Source organism: Odocoileus virginianus, chromosome 13 (assembly GCF_023699985.2).
Source record: "Odocoileus virginianus isolate 20LAN1187 ecotype Illinois chromosome 13, Ovbor_1.2, whole genome shotgun sequence".
NCBI lineage: Eukaryota > Metazoa > Chordata > Mammalia > Artiodactyla > Cervidae > Odocoileus > Odocoileus virginianus.
In genome coordinates this window covers 62,527,498-62,545,202 of record NC_069686.1, presented here as the reverse complement: position 1 = coordinate 62,545,202, position 17,705 = coordinate 62,527,498, and the positions used below count along the sequence as shown (strand labels likewise).

The 17,705-nt window shown below is 49.2% G+C and overlaps 1 protein-coding gene across 3 annotated transcripts; it reads right to left on the bottom strand.

Annotated features, from left to right (window-relative positions):
• Positions 1 to 8,547: 8,547 nt before the first annotated feature.
• LOC139038088 (uncharacterized) lies at positions 8,548 to 17,503 on the bottom strand. 3 transcript variants are annotated; one of them, XR_011491031.1, is made up of 2 exons: positions 16,735 to 17,503; positions 8,548 to 10,975 (listed from the first exon to the last, which is right to left on the bottom strand). XR_011491031.1 is itself a non-coding variant. In XM_070476361.1 (2 exons), the coding sequence occupies exon 1, from the start codon at positions 13,245 to 13,247 to the stop codon at positions 11,772 to 11,774; it is 1,476 nt and encodes a 491-aa protein (XP_070332462.1). In that variant the 5' UTR covers positions 13,248 to 13,281; the 3' UTR covers positions 8,548 to 10,975; positions 11,724 to 11,771. The 3 variants fall into 3 exon arrangements, 1 of the variants encoding a protein (XP_070332462.1); XM_070476361.1 differs by lacking the exon at positions 16,735 to 17,503 and adding an exon at positions 11,724 to 13,281; XR_011491032.1 differs by lacking the exon at positions 8,548 to 10,975 and adding an exon at positions 15,722 to 15,779.
• Positions 17,504 to 17,705: the final 202 nt, after the last annotated feature.

Below are 17,705 nucleotides of genomic sequence, written 5' to 3'. Positions count from 1 at the left end.
ATCTGAAAATAAATATACATGTGAACGGAATCACTCTGCTGTATACCTGAGACTAACAACTTTGTAAATCAGCTATACCTCCATTTTTTAAAAAAGGAGATGCTATAGCCTTGGTGTAAATACTTGCAAAGGACTTTTTATCCAGAACAGACCTCTCAAAAACAAGCAGCCTGAATTGTCTATGGAACCCAATTTCTGCCTTCTGATCATAAAATGGAAAGTAACACAAGCCGTTTCCTTTTTTCCAGCTCTGTGGCAGCTTAGTTCCCTGACCAGGGGTTGGACTCGGCTACTGCAGTAAAATGCTGAGTCCTAAGCACTGGGCCTCCAGGGCATTCCCCAGACTATTTTCAATACTTGTATTTCCATTAAGGACTCAGGCATGATAGATGTGTGATGATAATGAACATTTATTAAATCCTTGCATGTGTATTAGCGTGTTTAATCAGGACAACCAATGAAGTTAGACACTTCTGTTCCTGTCTGAATGATGAGGGGACTGAAGCCCAGAGAGCTTAAAGAACTTGCCCAGAAATAGCATATGGTGAGCCAATTCAGCTGACTCCTTTTGACGTCCTTCCAACAAGATGGGCATGAAAGCTAGATTGTTAGTGACAGTGGAAAAAAGGAAAGACACAAAAGCCTTGTGCTGACATGAGCTGGTGACTCTGGAATGGAGGCAGAAGTGGGGCACTGGGGCAGGCGCGGGAGGAGGCGAAAAGTTCCCTTCCTAGGAACTCAGTGTTGTCAGCAACCTAACACTAGATGGCAGCAGATCCCAGGCACTTTAAATCCACAGTCCGTTCATTCAAGGAGCTGGCAAAATGCAAAACTATGAAGGGGTTTACACCCTAGTTATTTTTTTAAACAAGACTTCCCTGAGAAAAACTATTATGTGTAGAATGGGTTAGCAACAAGGTCTTACTGAATAGTACTGGGAACTACATTCAATATCCTGATAAACCTTAATGGAAATTAATGTTAAAAGAAAGAATGTGTGTGTGTATATATATATATATATATATATATATATATATATATATATAATGTATAACTGAGTCACTGTTGTATGGATGGAATTAACACAACAATGTAAATCAACTACATTTCAATTTTTAAAAAATGACCTCCCTGAGAAGCATCTTTGTACACAGGCACACACACAGAGCACCAATTTCTGGACAACTAAAGACAGAGACTGCCACTATGACATGACTCAGCAGCTGGGTGCTTAGTAACATTCTTTGGGTAATTGGTTATTGTTAAAAACATACTTGCGAAAGGATGTCAGATAACCAGTAATACAACATACTGATGAAATGAACCGTGATAGTTTCTAGCTTATGAAGTTGCATGTAGTTATGAATAAGCATAGCTTAGGGTCGTTGGACAATAATTATGGGAAAATGGTTTTGTTATTTGGTGTTCCCCAGTGTGTATTAGAATTTGGTGGCTGTATTTAAAAAGAAAAGTTCATATAAGAGAACTTGGCCTGCTGTTGTCGTCACTGTAAACACAATCTTCAGCCCCTTCTATTCGGAGTACTTCCTATTGTCCACACTCTGTGCTCATTTAGGTTTTTATTCATGAGGCCCAAATTAAAAGCACAAAATAAACGGATTTGGGCTTTTTTCACACCATGCAGCTTACAGGGTCTTAGTTTTTCAAACAGGGATCAAATCTTGTTTCACAGGCCCTTGGCATTGAAAGCTCAGAGTCTTAACCACTGAACCACCTGGAAATTCCCTGGGACATTTTTCTATTTCAATTAGTAAATCTCAACATTTGGAATTATTTTCAAGTTCTATCTAGGTGTTATATTTCTGGCCATTTTCCTCTTAGGAAAAAAAACAGAAAAGAAACATAATTGTTTGGGAAGTCAGGGCTTCAGTTACCACTCCATTGATCCAGAGAATATTTCACATACTTATCTACAAATTTCTCCCAACTCAGGAAGCAATCTGTTTTAGAAATAAATTGCTTACCAAGTATCTGGGTGGCCTGTTCTGCTTCTGTGTGTGCTGACAGAAAGAAGGAAATGTGTTCTGTGTTATGGAAGTTACATTTTTGTGCTCATAATTGGCCAAGTTTAGAATTTCCCCTGTTATAAATAAGTGCTGTCAACCCTATGATGCCCAGGAAAAGAGGTTCAGACATTCGATACTTGCCAAACATCGTTTCCGCAGCAAATATGCCCTGAGCAACGTTGCTGGCCTCTAGCTGGTCCATTCACAGGTTCTCCTCTGACGAGCACCAGAGGGAATAGCTGTGGCCTTGGCTCAAGGGAAGAAGCACAGCTTTTGCATGAGAAACCAAGGGAACCATCTGAATTGTCCGTCCAAGAGAGAAACTATTCAGATGGTTTTTGGCAGGGATACAGGATCATCACTGATGATTTTTTTCTTCTGAAGGAAGGTGTCAATTTTTCTTCTATTTCTGCTTTAACACTTAGCTGGATGATAAATACTGTGGCTTTTTTCTAATTAGCTTTAAAAAAAAAAAAAAGACTGCCAATGCATGTCTGGTACAATAAAAAATGCAAGCAAGTTGTTTAGTAAATGCAAATTGTAGAAGTGTTTCCTACCTTGCATATTTGTACATAGCCAGTTATCTGATTTAATGTTAATGTAGAATCAGCCATATAAAGGCATGTTACTCAGCTAGCTCATTATTTAAGCTTTTCTGGTGACTTTCATTTTTTTCAGTTTAAGTTATTGCCTGAATAGGTACTACATGCAAAAGGTACAAAAGTTTGAATTATTCCAACCGAGTGAAACATCAGTCTGTCCCATCCTGTTCAATTGCTCACTGGGCTCCACCCCACTAGCCGTGTCCCTCAGCTGGAGGAGTGCTCCCCCCTCATCCTCTTGGGGTGCTGCCTCCCCAGGAAGCCGCCCAGTTTCTGGAAAAAAGAAGCCTTGTTTGTTTCCTCTTCAAGGTCTGTTCGTTGTTTAGTTGCTAAGTCGTTTCTTTGCAACCCCATGGAGTGTGGCACTCCAGGCTTCCCTGTCCTTCACCATCTCCCAGAGCTTGCTCAAACTCATGTCCATAGAGTTGGTGATGCCATCCAACCATCTTATCCTCTGTCGTCCTCTTCTCCTCGTGCCCTCAATCTTTCCCAGCATCAGTGTCTTTTCCAGTGAGTCGGCTCTTGGCATCAGGTGGCCAAAGTACTGGAGTTTTCAGCTTCAACAGCCCATCCCAAGTACCAGTATTCGTAAGGGTAGGAACTTTGTCGTAGTAATGGTTATACCCCAGTGGTTGAAACAGTGCTGATACATCATATTTGTTTCATTAACTCAGTCAGATAGCCCCCACTGTCACAACTGTGAAAGCCTACACAAAGCATGAAGACGCAGTATAGCCCTAAATAAATTAATTACATTTTAAAAAGAGACCAGTGCACTGGCACAGAGTTGGCAAAGAGGGCAGTGGGAGGACGAGGAGGGAGGAAAGTGACGCCCGATGGGGCAGGTCCTCAGAGGCCATTGTTAATTGTTAGCCTTGAACCTGTGTAAGACGAAGGGCACTGGCGAATTTACGTTTGGGGGGCGGGGTGGCTGTGTGGCACAGCTTGCAGGATCTGAGCTCCCCAACCAAGGACTGAACACTGGCCAAGGCAGTAGAAGTGCTGACTCCTAACCCCTGGACTTCCAGGGAATTCCTGGTGGGTTTATATTTTCAAAGTATCCCTGTTATACTGAGAACAGACTGGAAAACCACCCAAGAGGAAGCTGATGCCCAGGCCTTTGGGGCATCCACAGTGGGCTGGACCAGGGTGATACAGTGAAGGAGGCAAGGGATGCTCGACTTTTGGAGATGCTGTGAAGATGAACAGAGAGATTTGCTGATGTTGACATGGTGTGAGACGGAAAAAAAGAGGAGTCAAGTTTGACGCCAACTGTTTTGGCCACAGCATCTGGAAGAACAGAGCTGCGCTGACTGAGATGAGGAAAGCTGTGAGAAGGTGCTTCAAGGAAGGTCGGGGACCAGCAGCTGCATGCCAGGCGGCAGTCAGAGGTGCCCATCAGACTGCCTGGAGATGTTGCCGAACTCAAGTCCGGCGCTGCTGCTCAAAAATCGACAGCTGAGAGAATTCCCTGGGGATCAGTGGTTAGGCCTCTGTCCTTTCACTGCCAAGGTCATGGGTTCAACCTCTGGTCAGAAAACTAAGATCCCGAAGCTGTGTAGCCATAAAAAGAATAAAGAAATGTTTAAGAGAGAGACAAATGTAGGTAGAAAGGGAAGTTGCCTTAAATCAGAATGCGGGCAATCTAGAGATGGTAGGCTCAATGTATCCCATATACCACCTCTGAAGATTTTGCTCGGCCATGAAAGGTTTTTTTAATAATTTTGTTTATTCATTTTTGGCTGCGCTGGATCTTTGTTGCAAGGCTTTTTCTCACTGCAGTGAGCAGGGGCTGCTCTCTCGGTGTGGTTCCGGGTTTCTCATTCCAGCGGCTTCTCCTGCGGCAGGGCACAGGCTCTAGAGTGCCCGGGGCTTCAGGAGCTGCAGCTCCCAGGCTCTAGAGCACAGGCTCAATCATATGGCGCCCGGGCTGAGTTGCTCCAAGGCACATGGGATCTTCCTGGAGGATCGAGCCCGTGTCTCCTGCATTGGCAGGCAGATTCTTTACCACTGAGCCACCAGGGAAGTCCGGCCATGAAGGTTTTTAAAGGGAAAGAGGGAAGTAATCTCAGAGACTCACTGAGATGAGGGGTCAGAGTGGCTGCCACCCTGTACTGCGTACAGGCTGCTGCGAAGACCGCTCCTGATGCGGTTTACACAGTTTATTCCTGAGATTACTGAAGGGGAAGCTGGGGAAGAGATCTGGTCATCTGTTAGTTCTTGTTCTTCATTTCTCTTCTTTGATCTACGGGAAGAACCAATATGTTAGGCAAGGTATTGTGTGATTAAAAGATCCGAAAAGTGTGCTAGGGCCAGAGCTGAGTAGATCATGGGGGCGCCTGGTTTAAGATTAATAACAAGACAAAGTGGCCTCCTGCAGAAACCTCTTTCCTGCCAAAAGCCACTTACAGAGACGACAGGTACAACTGGACATACAGCCTGATATTCAGTGGAGATCTCTGAGCTGAAGACAGATTCAGGTTACAGTCCTAAGACCTAGTGCCCAAGAGGAGGTGGTGAGGGAGCTGGGGCAGTCTCGTACATGGAGGTCAGGGTGAGGGCAGGAGCCAATCAGAGCAGGAGAACTGAAGTAAGAAGGGAGGACAACCAGGTCACAGGGGGCCTGGAAGTCGAGTGAAGAGCGTGCCGCTGGGCAGGTCAAGGACGGCGAAGCCTCGGATGGCCAGCTGGAGTCACTAATGTGGCAGTGGCTTGCAAAGGGACACCTAAGCTCGTTTCCAGCCCTGAAGTTTGACGACTGTCCGTTCGGTTTATGCAGTCTTCTCAGATGACTCAAGCAGTGAAGAATACACCTGTCGTGCAGGAAACACGGGAGACTTGAGTCTGAGCCCTGGGGGAAGAAGATTCCCCTGGAGGAGGAAATGGCAACCCACTCCAGTGTTCTTGCCTGGAGAATGCCACGGACAGAGAAACCTGGCGGGCTACAGTCCATGGGTCCCGGAGTCCAACACAACTAAGTGACTAACACTTGGTTTATGCAAGTTAGTCCGTTTTGAATTAAACAATCAAATAATGAAGAGTCAAATCCTTCTTTCAACACAGTCCCCGCCCTCTCCCCACTTCTTGTAGAACAAGGGCAGGAAGCACGGAATCCTCTTCCAGCCAATCTCCAACGCCATTACGCCTTCGGACGTTAACTCCGCTTAGAGACTCAGGCTTTTAGATTGGAGTCAGGATACAAACCCACTTTAGCCTAGCTTCAGTGTCTCTCTCCTCATTACATGTTCTTTCCAGAGACACCCTGAAACTTCTGGAAGTTACAAATCAGTTTTCTCATCCATCTTCTGCTCCAAACTAGAAAGATTTGACACCTACATAAAGGTGTTCTTTTTATTTTCCTCCAAATACTTTGGTGCTGCGACTTGGTCTGAAAAGCATCATTCCTCTAATCAAGAATTACATGCCTGAGACATTTAGGGACAAAGCTAAGACAGAGGATCCCATAGGAGGGAACCAGGCAATTAGGACCCAGGTTCACAGAAGACCATAATTTGTTTTTTGGTTTGTTTTTTTTTTTTTCATATGAGCAGTGCTTTAATAGCATTGGAATTTGTATGTTGTTTTATTATATGTTGCTTATACGTTGTTTTATTAAGTTTATATGGTGTTATTCATTTTCATTCAATTCAAACTATTTTTTAACTTCCCTTCTGCTTTATTCTTTGACCTGGATTGTCTAAGAGTATGTTATTAAGTTTCCAAATATTTGAGAATTGTCCACATTTTTTGTTTCTGATTTTTAAATTAATTGCATTGCCTAAAGGTAACATATTTTGTATGATATGAATCATTTTAAATTTATTTAGGCCTGTTTTATGACTCACAATATGATATATATATGGATAGATAGTCTGTGTGCATTTGACAAAAATACACATTCTGCTGTCAAGAGAATTGTTCCATAATCTCCAACTAAGTCAAATTAGTTGATAGTATTGCTCAAGCTTTTATGTTTACTAATTTTCTGTCCAATTATCAATTATCAAAAGAAGAGTGTTGAATTACTAACTATAATTATGAATTTGAGAAGACCATAGTTTTGTTGTTGATGATTAAGGAGCCTCTGTCCAACTTCTGGGATACATGGCATCCAAACGTATATAACATAAGTTCCTCCTCTGTGAGTCTTTAGCCTGCCTTGATCAGGCATCCTTGATCTGAGTGCTTGGTCCTCATGATTTTTACTCTCCCTCGGGAAGATCCAGCTACATGCCCTGAATCTGACTACAGACATGATCACTCATGTGTCAGAGTTTAATGGGCAGGGTGCTTTATCTCTGAATGCCACGTGAGATAATGGGGTGTCTGACAACACGCGGGTGTCTCCACTTCAGTGACCTGTGATACTGGCTGCAGGCAGACCCGTGCCAGACACGCACACAGCTGTAGGCACCCCGTCGGTGTGCGCCACGCTCTCTCATCGCCTTCTCTTAGCTCCCAGCACACCTTTTTTTTTTCAATTGATATTAACTACTTATTATGTTCTTATTTCTTTTAATGGCCCAATGGAAATTTTTCTTGGCAACCCACCTTCCTTTCTTGGAAATGGCACTCTCATTGCCTTTTAGTTCTTCTCACACTGGATTAACTTTTTTTCCTCCCAGGTAATGAAACTGAGACACTTTGGGTAAAGCCTGGGCCTGGGTGCTGATGGAGCAGGCCACCTGGGGAGGAAGTCAGGGGCCTGGGCCTCCCTGGCCCGGCAGGAGCTCTCCAGCTGCCTCGGCCCAGCCCCTTCACCCCCCTGAGCCTAGGCTTTGGGTCAGGGCAAGAAGTTAGGCACCGAGGTGGTCAGTCTCTGAGGTCTCTTTGGCCCTCACTTCTAGAGATCTTCAGAGGCATTCCACCGTGGATGCATACTCTCTGGAAAGGACCTTCTCCTCAGCCTCAGTCTGCCTGGAGATGGGAAAGATCTGAGACCTGGCTGGCCTGAGGATGTGGAGTAAACACACCTCGCATGACTATCTCCTGCCCCCACTGCTGAGGGCTCCCCCTCACATGTCAGCGTGGCGCCCAGACTGCGGGGTGGAGGTGACATGTCAGCGTGGAGCCCAGACTGCGGGGTGGAGGTGAGCGTGAGCGGCGAGGGACGCTCCCCACCATGGTGGCTACTTATCTGCCTGTCTCCCTGGGACTGGGTCTTTGTGCTCCTCCAGCCAACCCCTGATTCACAGCCAGCCATCAACAGCACAGAACAGGTGCCCAGGAAGTGCCCAGCGAGTGAGTAGGCCAAAGGTGAGTGACTAAGACAGTGTGAGTGGGAGAAATGCCCAATCAGCTTAACGGGAAGGAGGAAAGCAAAGGAGACAGCGATCTGATGCCACTCTGGCTCCGGGGAGACCTAAGATTCAGCGCACCGACAGCCAGCATGCTGGGTATTTGCTCACCAGAAAAAGAATGTGAGGGCAGTCTGCGTGGTTTCTGCGCCCCAACCCCCGCCCAGTTGTCTTGCATTGACCACCTCTCTCCATGACCGATCCCTGTGGCTTGAGTGGAGTGACCCTGCCCAGGCCACACGGGCAGGCAGGTTACAGGCTTTGAGTGGCTTCCCTAGGGCTCCTGCTAGAATAGTGGGGACTAGGCTTCTGGACTCCCAGCACACAAGCCTTGGGTTGCCAGTGGGCATCTTAACACTGCAGGGAACTCCAGCCTGAGAATAAAACCAGTTCCAAAGGAAGCCGAATGGGTTCCTGACACACTCGGAATCCCTTGCTCCAGCCAAGCTCAACAGCCTGAACTTTCCAGTTAGGTGGGCCAGTAATTTCCTTTTCTGCCCCCGTAAAGCAGTTTGAATTAAGCTTCTGTGAGAGATAACCAAAGATGTGCTGACGAAACTGTTATGCCCGATGTCCGAATCCCCGAGCGGGAAGAGAGAAAGCTACCAAGAGACAATGCAAAACGCAAGAAGGGAGTTTATTGCTAGCTCGAGCTAGGGCCCCCGCTGTGTCCAACGCAGTGGCGCACAGGCTGAGAGCCCCGAGCCCGGTTTTCTACCCATATTTATAGGCCATCCAATTTCAAACATAAGCAGGGGTCATTTAGCGAAGCGGATTGGTTACATGTTCGCGGGGGTCTTTTCATTGGTCAGACATTCGCGCGCGCGGGATCTTTCCGTAAACAAGTTCTGATTGGCTGTATCTGGGTGGCCTGATAGTCTCTGACTGGTTGTGTCTTGGTGACCTGATAGTCGCCTTAGTTGCCAGGGTGAGGGCCTGGTCTTCCTGCTTTTGCCTCCTATCATGGCGTTATTTGCTCTTCCTACATTCCGTTTGGTCTTCCTACATTCCCCCCTGTCTTTTGATTATGGGGAGGAATCTTCCTCTTCTTTATTTCGACCTATCGGCCGGTATTGTTGTCTTAGCACCATAATCTGGATAGTATTTAGCTGTGTCCTGATAAAGGTGATTAGTCTATTTAAAATGCAAGGCCCAATTGTAAGTATTAGTATTAACAGTAAAAGTGGGCCCAGGAGGGTTGAGACCAGAGTGGTTAGCCAGGGTGACCAGGATCCAAACCATTCCCACCATCCCCGTTGGGCTTCCCGTTCCCTTTTGCGTTGCACTAGTCCCTCTCTCACTTTCGCCATTGAATCCCTCACCACACCTGTATGGTCTGCATAGAAACAGCATTCTTCTCCAAGAGCTGCGCAGACCCCACCTTGCTGGAGAAAGACTAAGTCTAATCCCCTCCTATTTTGCAATACTACTTCAGACAAGGAGGTTAGAGACTTTTCTAGGTGGCTGATTGATTTTTCTCTACGAGTCAGGTCCTCATCTATGGCTGTTCGGAGAGAGGACAGCTCCTTGGTTTGTAGAGACAGTGAAGCTATTCCTGTTCCTGCTCCTGTCAACCCGAGGCTGAATAAAGCAGCCATGGTGATTACACTAAGTGGCTCTCTCTTTTGTCTACGCACTCCTCGGTCCCAATGTGAGTACATAACCTCTTCAGAATGGTATAAAATCTTTGGCATTATAGCAACCAGGACACAAAATTCTTGACTCTGGTTAAAAACCTTCACATTCAAACATGGGGTCAACCCCGTATGTGAACAAATCCACCATCCCCCGACCCCTGGCACAATCCAGTCCTTTCCTTGAAGGCTTAGATTACCTTCAGTCTGAGCACAAAGGGAAGTCTTGTCCCGTGGTACTGTGCCTAGGCAAAGTCCTTGTCCCCATACCTCCTTCATCGTGAGACCAACCTTACGTTCCTCCCATCGACATTGGGGTGGGTTCTGGCCTGAAGATAAGTCATAGGAGACGTTGAGGCCTATGGCCTCATAGTAAGGGGGGCGAGGATCATAACACAGCCAGCAGGATTGGGTTGCATTAGGGTCAGTATTATTTAAAGTTGCAAAGGCTGCATTTACTAAAGCCCATAGAGGATCTGGGGGGGGCGGACTAACAGTTGTGGGTGTTCCCTGCGAACCAGGTTTAGAGGGGCCAGGCTCTGAGGTCCTTCTGGCCTCTGGGCTGGGCCTGCGCGAGGACGGAGGTTTTGGAGCTATCACCTGGTTTGGTCCCAGAGCTACTTTGGGGGCCAAATAGAGTGGTCCTAGTTTTAATTGAAGCTCAAACCGGACTCCAGTGTCATATCCGTTCTTGTAAAGACGGAGGCCCCAGCCACGGCCAAAATCCCATCTGGTAAATCTTTTTCCTTCATCTGTGAACTCAATCTGTAATGGGAAACATTGTCCTGGTTTGGGCATTGTCTGCCAGTTACGGTGGTTGGGATCTGACTTTACGCTAATAAGGTCCCTATTAGAATCCCCTCGGAGCCAGTCTACGGTCCCGGTGGTTTCACATCCCCAGGCGGCGCAATAAAAAGAATCAACTCCCCCACATTTATTAATTTGGCTCCGATCTCTACCATCCCCCGGGCAAACATACACAGGTACCTTATTCCATCCATGAGTGAACAAGCCAAAAGTGCCATGGGCAAAGAAGTCACTTAGCTGGTGGGGACCAAAGCCATTGCTGTCAGCTGCCAGGACGCATAAGTCGAAAGTCAAAACGGGCCACCACGTTCCCCGAGGGGCCACATTCGAGCTTGAGTTGATCAGTTTTCCGGTTTCTGGATTGTAGACCACCCAAGTCATATTGACAGGATGATGGGGATCGTCCATGTGGCCATGAGAAGTCATCCCTGGATTGACGATGGCTGCCATCAGCAAGAGGACTAGGAGGCTTCCCGGCGGGTGAGCTTCAATTTCAAAGGATCCGACGGATGAGCATTCGCCTTCCATTCTGTCTGTGCCTTATTTCGTTCCTCTGGCGTGGCCTGCCGCACGTGGTTGCAGTGAACCCAGGGTCCAATCCCGTCAACCTTGACAGCGGTAGGGGTGGTTAGGAGAACAACATAAGGGCCTTTCCATCTAGGTTCTAATACTCTAGATTGGTGTCGTTTTACCCAAACCCAATCACCCGGGCTAATATTATGTGTGGGGAGGGCCTTCTCATTTTGGTCCTCGTATACCTCCCGGATCAACTTCCAAACACGGTTATGCACCTTGCTTAATGCCATTATTGTTTGCCGGAATTGTCCCAGAGCAGGGGGTGGCAGGCACTTTCCTTCAAAAATAGGATACACAGGAGGGGGTCTTCCATACAAAATTTCAAAGGGGGTAAGGTTCAGCTTATATGGGGTGTTACGCGCCCGGAAGAGTGCGAAGGGAAGGAGGGTCACCCAGTCCCCGCCAGTCTCTATTGCCAATTTTGTCAGTGTTTCTTTTAGGGTCCGATTCATTCTCTCAACTTGTCCTGAGCTCTGGGGATTATATTCGCAATGTAACTTCTATTTCGTCCCCAGAGCTCGGGCCAGCCCTTGTACAATCTGGCTCACAAAGGCAGGTCCGTTATCAGAGCCCATAGTCACTGGCAGCCCGTACCTAGGCACTATTTCCTCTAAGATCTTCTTAGCAACCACTATGGCTGTCTCTCCCTTAGTGGGGAAAGCTTCCACCCACCCCGAGAAGGTATCTACCAGAACCAACAGATAGCGATACCCATACTTCCCTGGCCTTACCTCAGTAAAGTCTATCTCCCAGTGTTGCCCGGGCCCCTCCCCCCGGTACCTCACTCCTGAGTGCTGCTTCCTCTCTGTTCTCATTAACTGGCACGCTTTACAGGCTTGAATTATCTCTCGTACAGTTGCCTTTTGTCGGGGGGAACCTCAGGCGGGCCGTCTGGAGAAGTGTCAAAGTCTTTTTCTCTCCCAAATGTGTGGTTGCGTGTAGGTGTTCACACAAATGACGACCCAGGGTGGCAGGCAATATCAGGTTGCTGTCTTGGTCCCGGTACCATCCATCTTTCTCATCCTTCTGGAGGGTGGTGTCCTTATTGATCCAGTCGAGATCAGGGTGGGAGTATTCGGGAATTGGTGGCAAGGCCCCCATACCGGGAGGGGGAAGTTCCACAGTCAATATGGGGGCGGCGTAGTCTTGGCTGGCTGCCCTCCGAGCGGCCGCATCAGCCGCCCGATTACCTCTTGCCTTTGGGTCTTCCCCTTTTTGGTGCCCGGGAACATGCACTATAGCTACTGCTCGGGGCAATTGGACAGCTTCTAGGAGCCTGCGAATCTCAGGCAAATTCTTGACTTCTTTTCCCTCAGCTGTCCGAAATCCCCTTTCTTGATATATGGGGCCCTGGATGTGGACAGTGCTGAAAGCGTATCGACTGTCCGTGAAAATGGTGACTCTTTTCCCTTTCGCTCGCTCTAGAGCTTGTATTAGGGCAAGCAATTCGGCTTTCTGTGCCGAAGTATTTGGGGGGAGTGTTTCAGCCCATATCGTCTGCCCAGACTCATCAACTATGGCGGCCCCCGATTTTCTTTGCCCGTCTTTGACATAACTGCTCCCATCGGTGAACCATACCAGCTCACTGTTGCTTAGTGGCACATCAGTTAAGTCTTTTCGTGCCGCCAGGGCCTCAGCCAGTATCTCACTACACTCATGGAGAGGGCGGCCTTTCTCTGGGTTAGGTAGGAGGGTGGCTGGATTCAGGAAGCAGGGGGTCTGAAAGCGCACCCGTGGGGCATCGAGCAGCAGGGCCTGGTAATGTGTCAAGCGGGCGTTGGAGATCCACTTACCCGGCGGCTGCTTCAAAACCCCTTCGATGGCGTGGGGGGTGAAGACCGAGAGTTGCTGCCCATACGTCAACTTGTCGGCGTCGCGGACGAGGAGGGCAGTGGCTGCAATGATGCGAAGGCAAGGGGGCCACCCAGCGGCCACCGGGTCTAATCGCTTCGAAAGGTACGCCACTGGCCGTTTCCATGGTCCCCATTGCTGCGTCAAGACCCCCTTTCCTATTCCTTGCTTCTCATCTATAAACAGTTGGAATGGCTTGTCTGGGTTAGGCAGGGCAAGAGCTGGGGCTTCTAGTAGGGCTCGTCTGAGTGTTTGGAAAGCCTGTTTCATGGGCTCAGTCCAGGTCCAGTTTGGAGTCTCTCTGCTCCCTTCATATAAAGGCCGAGCCTTCTCTGCAAACCCCATGATCCACAGTCTACAATATCCAACAGTCCCCAGAAACTCCCTCACCTGGCGGGGGGTCTTGGCTCTGGTATCTGTAGTATTGTTTCCTTCATGGCCCGGGTTAGCCATCGTTGCCCCTGCCTGATCTTATACCCCAAATAGGTGACCTCTTGCCGGGCTATTTGTGCCTTCTTTGCGCTGGCGCGATACCCCAAGGTGCCTAGGGTTTGTAAGAGGTCCCCGGTGGCACGGCTGCATGCCTCCTCCGTGGTTCCAGCCAACATAAGGTCATCTACATATTGTAGCAGAATGACCTCTGGGTGGCGAGTCCGATATTCATAGAGGTCCTCACTCAGAGCCTCATTAAACAAGGTAGGGGAGTTCTTGAACCCCTGTGGGAGGCGAGTCCAAGTTAACTGTACTACCGGTTGGCCCTCCCCCTCGGTCCACTCAAAGGCAAATATCTCCTGGCTCTGGGCCGCCAGGGGTAGGCTGAAAAAGGCATCTTTCAAGTCCAGCACAGTGTACCAAGTGTACTCAGGCAGCAGACTGCTCAGGAGGGTATATGGGTTAGGGACAGCGGGGTGGATGTCACTCACCCGCTTGTTGACTTTTCGCAGGTCCTGGACAGGTCTGTAATCTGTCCCCCTTGGCTTCTTCACCGGCAGTAAGGGGGTGTTCCAAGGGGATTGGCACCGCCTGAGAATTCTGGCATCCATGAGCCGTCGAATGTGGGGAGTGATCCCCCGCCGAGCCTCCTGGCTCATAGGGTACTGTTTCACCCTCACAGGAACTGCCTCTGACTTGAGCTCGATGACGATCGGATGTCTCTGTTTGGCCAGTCCCATTCCTGCCGTTTCTGCCCAGGCCAATGGGTATTTATGGACCCACGGTTGTACTTCTGGTGCTATGACCTCTGAGGGCTTATGCACAAAAAGTCTGTATTCATCCCTTAAGGCTAGGGATAAGACATGTATCGGCTGTCCCAGTCCATCTGTGACTGAGATTCCCCCAGGGTCAAAATGGATCTGAGCATTAACTTTAGTCAACAAGTCTCTTCCAAGTAGAGGGGCTGGGCATTCTGGTATCACCAAAAACGAATGGGACACCTGATGGGTCCCCAGATTTACTTTTCGTTCTGTGGTCCAACAATATCTTTTTGTCCCCGTGGCTCCTTGTACTATGCTGGTTTTCTTAGACATTGGTCCCAGTCTTTTATTCAAAACAGAGTGTTGGGCGCCAGTATCTACCATGAAGCCAACGGGTTTCCCCTCCACATTTATGGTTACCCAGGACTCGGGGAGGGGTGCCGAGCCTCGACTCCCCTAGTCACTGTCTTCTCCCATGTATAAGGCCCGATTTTCGGGGGAGACTTTCTCCCTCTGGGCCATTCCTTTCCTTGAGTCTCTCTTAGAGCACTCGTTTTTCCAGTGCCCCAGTTCCTTGCAGTAAGCACATTGATCTTTCTTTAAGGTCTGTCTTTCTAGCTTCTCTTTCTTTCCCGCTTGTCGGTCCCGACGCTCCCTCGTTCCTGATCCAGTTCTCATCCCCGCAAAAAGAATCTTGGCTAGCTCCTTCTGGTTCTTCTGGTTCTCCCTCGTTCTATACTCCCTATCTTCTTTCCTGATCCTTTCTGCTAGTTCTCTCTCCTCCCGTCTAATCCGTTCTTCCCTTTCCTCTGCAGTCTCTCTGTTATTGAACACTTTCTCAGCTGCTTTCAATAAGTCCTGTATTGTCTGCTCTCCTAGCCCCTCTATTTTCTGCAATTTCCTTCTGATGTCTGGAGCTGCCTGGTTTACAAATGCTAGTATCACGGCGGCGCGCGATTCGTCAGCCTGGGGGTTTATGGGTGTGTATTGTCTAAAAGCTTCCATTAGCCTCTCTAAGAAGGCTGCCGGACTTTCAGTGGGCTCTTGCCTCACCAGATTTACCTTTGCCAAATTGGTTGGCTTCCTTGCTGCAGCCCTCAGGCCAGCCATCAGAGTCTGGCGGTACACTCGGAGACGCTCCCTACCTTCCGCCTGCTCAAAATCCCAGTTAGGTCGCAGCAAGGGAAACCCCTCGTCCACGAGATGAGGCTGAGCAGTAGGTCTCCCGTCGACCCCGGGGACTCGTTTTCGCGCCTCTGCCAGGATTCGCTCCCGTTCCTCCGTGGTGAAGAGTACCTGTAACAACTGTTGGCAATCATCCCAGGTGGGGTTATGAGTGAACAGAATAGAGTCTAAGAGGTCAATGAGGCCTTGGGGCTTCTCCGAGAAGGGGCGGGGTTTGTGTTAATTGTATAGGTCACTCGTGGAGAAGGGCCAGTACTGATAGGTCCGTTCTCCGCTCGGGTTCGCTGGTCCCACCCGGACGGGGAGTGTCTGAACAGTGGATGACGGTAACTCTGGGTCCCCAGGGTCTTGCATACTCCTATCTCCCCTAGTCCTTCCCCGGGTCCCCAGCGCTGGTCCTCCCTCGTGGTCGCCCCTTGCCGCCCTTCCTGATCCCTCCCCTCCACCCGGGGGTTCTAAGGGGGGTACGTAAGGGGGGGGTCTTGCTTCTGTTTCCAAGTCTATTAGGTTTGGGCAAGAGGAATCCTGAAAGACCGGTTTTGAGCTCTCTTTCTTCTTAGTTTCTTCCGAAGTGAGTTCCATCACCAGGACCTGTGGATTAGAAGTTCTGTGGACGAAAGGTTTTAACCAGTTAGGTGGGTTTTCTACCAGATCTTGCCAGACCACGATATAAGGGACCTGGCCTGGATGGCCCCTGGGGTCTGGCGCCATTATCTTTTCTTTCACCGCCTGTATTATGGAGGGCTGAAACTTACCCTCCGGGGTCCATCCAACCTGGAGGGCAGGCCATTCTACAGAACACAAAGTTATTAATTTACTTTTCTTGACTGACAGAGACAAGTTATGAGCCCTGGCTCTCACATCCGGAAAATGATCAGTCATGAGAGAGAGTGGAGTAGATTCTCCCTGACCCATAGTTAAGGAACAAGTGGTATGGAAGAAGAGGGAGAGAGAAGTCACTGAGAACAACCACCAAAAATCCTATCAGGAGTGGTGGCGGCCAAGAGGTTGGGCTTATGGTATGCTTCTGGAACTGTTTATGTGCCTGCGTCGTTGCACGGAAGTTTTCTTGCTGGGGGCGGGCACCCTAAGGGTTTCTGGCCCGTTCCGTGACCCCCTTATCCTTTCACGGGAGTCTTCAAGTGGCAGGCGCCCTAGCGGCTCTTAAGTGCCTGACCCGTGCCCACACCAAGAATTTCAGGCCACGTTCTCAGTTTGAGGTATTAAGGGGGAGCTTCACCCGGTCGGGCTCTAGTTACTTAGGCTCACTTTTGTTGGGCCTTCAGAGTCCACCAGAGTGTATCCCTGGCCAGGACTCATCAATTGCCCTCACAATTGTTCGCCCGTTCACTGAAGCTCCCAAAGAGATTAGGAAATTGAGATCAGATCAGACAAAACGAAATAGCAAATGACACACCAAAAGAAGACAAGAAGCGAGACAATGCCGGCACTCACACAAACACGGAACGGCGTAGACAAACACACGGACAGACAATTGTCGGCCGACAACCAAGTGCTAGGTCTCTGGGGGGGTGCACTCCCCCGTAACAGACTCAACTTACCAGTGTCCACTGGTCAACTGCCGCGGGATCAGGGGACGAAAGACCCCTTTCTCCGCAGAGCCGGTCGCCCTCCAGCGTTTTCGCTGGCCTTGGTCTCACACCGGCAGGAACGTTCCCTTAGTCCTGCACCAGTTACCTCCCTGCTCTCCTAGCAGGCCCCGGTTTTACACTGGATTTCCCTGTACCAGTTACCTCCCTGCTCTCCTAGCAGGCCCCGGTTTTACACTGGATTTCCCTGACCTGACTGGGTACCGGTACCGTTCGGATTCTTCCTTCTGTCTCGGGAGGTTTCTCTCCTCGCCAAGGGATCCCGGACGAGCCCCCAAATGTTATGCCCGATGTCCGAATCCCCGAGCGGGAAGAGAGAAAGCTACCAAGAGACAATGCAAAACGCAAGAAGGGAGTTTATTGCTAGCTCGAGCTAGGGCCCCCGCTGTGTCCAACGCAGTGGAGCACAGGCTGAGAGCCCCGAGCCCGGTTTTCTACCCATATTTATAGAACATCCAATTTCAAACATAAGCAGGGGTCATTTAGCGAAGCGGATTGGTTACATGTTCGCGGGGGTCTTCTCATTGGTCAGACATTCGCGCGCGCGGGATCTTTCCGTAAACAAGTTCTGATTGGCTGTATCTGGGTGGCCTGATAGTCTCTGACTGGTTGTGTCTTGGTGACCTGATAGTCGCCTTAGTTGCCAGGGTGAGGGCCTGGTCTTCCTGCTTTTGCCTCCTATCATGGCGTTATTTGCTCTTCCTACATTCCGTTTGGTCTTCCTACAGAAACATGTTTTTTGGCCGCACCACATGGCACTTGGGATCTTAGTTCCCTGACCAGGGAAAGAACCCACACCCACAGCACTAGAGGCACACAGTCTTAACCCTGTGATCTCAGGGGGCCTCGGTCTGCCCTGGCTCGGAGCGGGCTTGGGTTCCCAACCAGAGACTGAGGCTGGGTCATGGCAGCGGAAGCACCAG